The sequence below is a fragment of the Arachis ipaensis genome, chromosome B10, assembly GCF_000816755.2.
Source record: "Arachis ipaensis cultivar K30076 chromosome B10, Araip1.1, whole genome shotgun sequence".
Classification (NCBI taxonomy): Eukaryota; Viridiplantae; Streptophyta; class Magnoliopsida; order Fabales; family Fabaceae; genus Arachis; species Arachis ipaensis.
In genome coordinates this window covers 125513200-125519954 of record NC_029794.2, presented here as the reverse complement: position 1 = coordinate 125519954, position 6755 = coordinate 125513200, and the positions used below count along the sequence as shown (strand labels likewise).

At 28.9% G+C, this 6755-nt stretch overlaps 1 protein-coding gene across 1 annotated transcript; it reads left to right on the top strand.

Annotated features, from left to right (window-relative positions):
- LOC107621625 (probable auxin efflux carrier component 8) lies at positions 2565 to 6197 on the top strand. The gene is made up of 6 exons (XM_016323659.2): positions 2565 to 3093; positions 3919 to 4108; positions 4351 to 4436; positions 4770 to 4927; positions 5027 to 5103; positions 5765 to 6197. The coding sequence occupies exons 1-6, from the start codon at positions 2565 to 2567 to the stop codon at positions 5829 to 5831; spliced, it is 1107 nt and encodes a 368-aa protein (XP_016179145.1). The 3' UTR covers positions 5832 to 6197.

Here is a 6755-nt window from a genome sequence, read left to right as displayed (position 1 = left end):
AAGTCTGACATATTAATATATTAAGACTTTTACAAGAGTCTAAACCTGTGTCTATTTGATAACAGGTCAGGACAGACCAGACTACAAGCTCTTGACAGACCGCCTGACCTTTTCAAATCCTACACCGGGTGTTAATTTTGGGTTGACATCCTCCACTTCTTCAGCTCTATTTGTAACATATCTTCTTAGTATTCCCATCCCCTATATTACTAGAAGTTATCCTTTTAGCTTTGAGTATGGTACCACATGTGTTGAGTTTTTTTTTTTTTTTTTCATGGCCATTTGCTTCCACTTCTAGCCTCATCCTCCACCTCTACCTTTTTTCCCTAGTCCCTTAATACCTTCACTAAATCTAAATTCTACCTTATTTGTGACGTTTTCTAGCAGAATAGATTGGTCGCTTTATGTCTCAGTATGCTTTTGTATATTGCCTACTTCAATTTTAAATGCCTTTTCATTATATATGATCGTCAAAATATCATTATGTATCATCCAACTCCTACAACCCCTGAACCTCCTCTACAATCTGATTTTTTTACTCCCTGAGTCTACATTCTTTGGATTAGTATTAGTACTAAAAAATTCTCGTCCAATTCTACTGAAATTTGATATTTTGTTTGAATTTTTCTCTCTTATATTTAGGGATGGCAATGAATCTCCACAGAGAAAGAGATTTATCCCCTACCCTCCTTCTCCATTTAGTAAAATACTTCTGTTTCTGTCTCATTTCTGTCACGAGTTCTTATTTATTTCTTCCTGCAAGGGGAGACATATATCCGCGAGTATATGTAGATATTAAGTTTTATATTTTTTTTAAAATTAATACAACCATAATAAAATCCTATATAATTCAACTAAATATATTAAATCAAACATAAATTTAATATAATAATACATATAAAATTTGTAACATATAATTTAAAATAAAATGAATTAAGATTACTTACACGACTTATATATATATAAAGATATTTAAGTAAAATTTTTTTATGATTCTCCGTAAAATGGGTACCTCAATTCTCGCTCCTAATCCGTTCGGTTTATTGGCGGTCTCCCGGAGCAGGTCCTCGGTGCCGGAGGTCATGACCACACACTATCCTTCTCCTTCAATTTCTTTTTCCTTTTCTTCTTAAGTTAGTAAAGTTTTGTGAGAGAGAGTACTAAATTTTGAACTCAACTAGATGTACAACTGCTTTGATAGGTCATGGCCAACATATTAATCATGTGATCATCATTACTTTAGATAGATTTGAGGCAATCTTGAAAAGAGAAAGAAAAAAAAAAGGTGATTAGGAGTCTCTTGTGGCAAAATTCCCTGCCACAACACTTATTGTCACACTTTTGACCAAAAACTACAAATTATTCTTCTTCGTATAATGGTTCTTAATTAACAAAGTCTTTCATTACTTCACTCGCAATTCACTTCTGTATTCTCCTTTCTCTGCATTGTAAGAGTCCTATTAAATCCAAATAATAATACATGAAGCAGGAAAAATAACAAATATATGAGTTTTCAATTAGTAACATACATTATGATTAAACATAAAAATTCTGATTGAAAATTCGGATATTTTATTTGTTATTGTTCATGCTTCAGTTATATATTTTCTTAAGAACCTATGAAGTATGAACTGAAAGACATTTCTTGATTATTACAAGAGATTAAATAGGGAATCTATTCTTTTTTTTTTTCTCTTTGTCCGTGTGACACAAATGCCCTCATTTTTTATTTATTGATTGAAAAAAAAAAGAGATTCGTTATTATATCACAAAACACCAAGCTGACATTCCATGTTAGTTGTTTGTTTATTGCACATTGAAAATGGCAAGATATGAATATAAATTCACATCCAAAAATTAACTATCAATTTTATTTTTGTAAAGAAATATATATTTAGTGTTTATAAGAAAATTATTATGTCATTATAAAAAAGTTCAATTATGTTATTATAACAGGTTTGATTATTATTTTATCGTAAAATATTTAATTATTTTTAGTGATTGATTTTGTTATTAAAAAATATATAAAATAATGTATATAAATGTATATTTTAATTTCTTACGACATCTTCTAACTGGACAGCTGCATACAAAGACGAGATTCAAACTTCTGACACTTGCTTAAATGAACAAGTGAGCTAACCACTCGACCAACCTAAATTAATTATATATATATTAATTTATATACATACATTCTATCAGATTTTTTGTATTTATAGAATATTTTGATTTACATAAATAACTTATGGCTGCAAAATCACAAAAAAAAAAGTCAGAAATTAAATTACTTTATTAAAATCTAATTACCAAAGAGGGGCAATTCTTTTGTTTAATGTTATGGCCTAGTAAAGCAAAGTGGTCATTATTAAGGCTGCTAGAGAATATAAGAGAGCCTGATAGGTCACTATGAAAAAAGAAGCATCTCATAAAACAGATTATTCTATTCTATATCTCACTAATAATACAATTCTTAAAAAAAGCAATGTTAGATAGCTTATTATTAAGGTTTATATATGTCCTAACATATTTCAAACAGTTAAGACATCATCATCATCATCATCATCATGATTTCCTTAGAAGATGTTTATCATGTAATAACAGCCACTGTCCCATTATATGTTACTATGATATTAGCCTATGTTTCTGTTAAATGGTGGAAAATCTTCACTCCAGAACAATGCTCAGGGATAAACAAATTTGTTGCAAAATTCTCAGTGCCCTTGTTATCATTTCAAGTTATTTCTTCCAACAACTTCTACAAGATGAGCCTGAAGCTAATGTATGCTGATTTTGTTCAGAAATTGCTTGCATTTTTGGCATTAACAATAATCATTAAGGTTAGTGGCAGAGGAGGGTTAAAGTGGATCATAACTGGTCTTTCATTGTCAACACTTCCCAACACTTTGATCCTTGGGATTCCTCTCATGAAGGCTATGTATAGAGATGATGCTGCTCTTCTTCTTCCACAGATTATTGTCCTTCAGAGCCTCATCTGGTATAATTTGCTCTTGTTTCTTCATGAACTCGATGCCGCCATTCCGGCCAGGACCATGCCTGACACCCCACCACCACCACCACCATCACAACCCATAGGTATTTAATTTGCCGCTTAAATTTGCCTACTTTGTGTTTTTATGGGTTTTTTTTTTTTTAGACTCTTTTTTGAGTTTTAAGATAGTAGCACAGTTCGATGATATTAATTTACATTATTTAATCAATGAAATTTAAAATTTTGATGGTAAGATTTAAAATAACAATTAAAAAACAAAAAGATATATTCATTTGTTAATATTTTTCACCTTTGTCATTGTCACTCATACTTAGCAAAACCTAAATCCAAAACTGACTTTGTTTTATTTGAGATTTCATATTTCATATACCCTTCCTTTATGTTTTTTTTTTTAATATTTAAGCATAGGCAACTTTGATAATTTATTCTTGTTCAGTCAACTGAAGTAACCTATTAAAACAAAAGTGGGGCCAAAGGCAAAACTATTTGTTTCTTAAGTTTCTTTTTTCTTGTCTGTTTTTTTTTTATAAATATTCACATATAGCTGTTTTTTTTTATGTAAAATTGATAATTGAAAATTATTAGATAACAATTTAGTTAAATAAGTTAAATAATTTAACGATTTTTAATTAATAATTTTACATAAAGACAATTACATATAAATTTTTATTTTATTTTTCAATTAGATTCTGTTTCAAGACTTATTCCTCTAAAATAGAATCAATGTTTATAAATTACCCTATTGTCTCTGCAGTCAAACATGAAGTTATTTTATGGTACAAAAATTGTTACAAAATTATTCCCATAAGTAATATTATACTATGATTATACATTTTATTTTATTTTGTTCAATGAAAGTGGTGTAATTTCTTTTCTGCTTTCTCTCCCTTCTTGTTTTCTGCTTAAAGGAGAAACAGAGAATTCTCAGGAATTACAACCAAAAGAAGAGGAAGAGGAAGATGAAGAAGCAGCACCTGCTGGGAGGGACAGAAAAAAGAAGATAATGTTGATTCTTATGACAGTGGGAAGGGAGTTAATCACAAACCCTAATACCCATGCAACTTTAATTGGTCTTATTTGGTCATGCATACACTTCAGGTAATTAATTCCATTATAAATCACTTTGATTTTTTTTTATACATTAATAATTCATATCCATATATATTAATTTATAAACATGCATGTAAGAAATTAGAAAAGGTTAAAATGAATTATTAGAGTGGAATAGACAGAATATTTGTCTAACTTACTCACCATAAAGTTGAAGATTTTTCTATGTTCATTGATCATTTATTATTAGACATAAATTAAATTAGGGTAACTGTGAAATTCTGTTCCAGGTGGGAAGTGAATCTACCAGATGTTATTAACCAATCAATAACAATATTATCCAATGGGGGTCTAGGTATGGCAGCATTCAGCCTAGGTAAGAGTTTTTTTCCCCCTTTAAACTTAAATTCAAACATTTTTAAAAAGCATAATAATATTTGAGACGTTTAGTTAGTATGAACTTCATGATCAATGTAATATTTTTTGCTTATACAAACAAATTAATTTGATAGACTGATAATGTAAAATATTTTATATAATTATTTAATTATATTATATTTTTATGACAATTCACGTAGTTAATGTAAAAAATAATTATTTTTGCTGATGTGACTTTACACGATTGAATGTAAAACTATTTTATACTGACAGTGCATCAAAATTAAATTCGAAAAAAATTTGTCTTATTTATTTCATGATTGGAACTTAGGTCTATTTATGGCATCACGCTCAAGCATTATAGCATGTGGTCCAAGGATGACAATGGTTGCATTAGGGCTAAAATTTCTTGCTGGTCCTGCTCTAATGGCTTTGGCCTCCCTCATGATCGGATTAAAGGGTACATCATTGAAAGTGGCAATTGTTCAGGTACACTTTATTATTATTGTATTAATCTTTAATTTGTCTTTGATTTTCTAATCAGTGAAATTATGTTGACCATGAAATTGTGATTATTTACATGTGCAGGCAGCTCTACCCCAAGGAATTGTTCCTTTTGTTTTTGCCAAAGAGTATAATGTTAATCCTTCAGTTTTAAGCACAGGGTAAGTTCTATTGTTCTAATATATACTTCATGCAACCCATAACTTCCACAATTTGATAAATTGAATATTAATTAAATAACGCAACAACATGTCTCCAACCACAAAAATGTGAGACAAATTAATTTTCAATAATGTGAGATGATAGAAGGATTAATGCATCTTATTTTTAATTTTAGAATAATATTTTAAATCGGTCTCTAAAAAAATTTTTAACCACATATTTTAATTCTCAAGAAATTTTAATCACAAAATTAGTCTCTAAATTTTCAAAAGGTTGCACAAATAAGTTCTTGTCGTTATTTAATATAGGCATAACAATGTCCAATTTTTTTAAAAAAAAAATTCAGATCAATCTTTTCATTATTTATTTAATGAAATGAAAGTTTAGAAATTGATTTGACGATTAAAATTTGTTAAGGACTAAATTGTTGGACTAATAAGAACCGATTCGAACTGAAATATTACTTTTTTTTTATGGTTGGAGACTAAGATGTAATTTAGTTTAGTTAGGAATGAAATTGTTCTACCAAAAAGTAATTAATGACCAAATTGGATATTTACTTTATTAATGACTTTGATTAGATAAAATTCTAAAAAATGATTATATTATTAGTATATCAAAACTAAAATCTTTGACGTTTGTGTTTGGTGTGGCAATCAGAGTGTTACTAGGAATGCTTGTTGCCTTGCCGGTGGCATTGACCTACTACCTCATGTTATCACTATAATTGGAGCAATTATTACAAGGAGATGAAAAATTGGTGTGAGATAGCAGTTTATATGGTTGTATATTGTCTCTATTGATTCATAGTCAGAGAGAACAGAGAAGAGAGAAACAAGTGAACTTAAATTAACAAATTACACAAGTTAGATAGATATACCAGATTTTGCAATGGTGCATTATTCATCATCTTGGTTACAAGTTACAATCACTTGGAGAAAGAAGTACAGTATGATAGATATGGTGTCATCGAGCATTGAGAAAGCTACAACCATGGAGGAAGATATATGAGAGTACAAATTTTAGGGAATATATGATATGATTAAATATGTTTAATTACTATTCAATCTTAACAAATCTCTCTTTATCTTTCTCTAAAGCATAGAATGGAGAAATGACATGTAGGGTTTTTGTGTATGTATATTATCATTTATATATTTGTTGAGATGTATTTTCCGAACTTTAAATGGGACTTTACAAGGGACTACTATACTAAAATTAGAATGTATATAGGAGGTGTAAAGTATGTTGGTTTTATAAATATTTATTGATTCGTTCTAACATTTATAAAATTGAGGAGTTAGGATTTAATAAATAATATTTGTGTTCCTCTGTGAAAAATAAAATAGTTATTCATATAAATCTAGATTTACATTCTCAAAATGAGAAATTCTTAGAATTATAAATCTAAATTTTATTTAAGAATTTGCTAAATTATCTTGTTAATGAGTTGTTGTATATATAAAATGGACTTTAAACATCTTATATTTACTCAAGTTAGGAGTGGCAAAACGAATAATCTGTCTTGTTCCGCTAAGATCCGTCCTAAAAACGAATCATCCTATTCCGCCAAATTTAAAATGCTAGCCCGTCTCGTTTTATGGTAGATTGGCCGACTAATATGCTTAAATTTCTTTTTTAGATTAATAAA

What these genes read in the sequence shown, in the direction of transcription:
- LOC107621625 (XM_016323659.2), top strand. Translation starts at nt 2,565, where the DNA reads ATGATTTCCTTAGAAGATGTTTATCATGTAATAACAGCCACTGTCCCA. An exon ending in TGGTCATGCATACACTTCAG is followed by an intron (nt 4,109 to 4,350) that starts GTAATTAATTCC and finishes ATTCTGTTCCAG; the next exon opens with GTGGGAAGTGAATCTACCAG. An exon ending in TGAAAGTGGCAATTGTTCAG is followed by an intron (nt 4,928 to 5,026) that starts GTACACTTTATT and finishes TTACATGTGCAG; the next exon opens with GCAGCTCTACCCCAAGGAAT.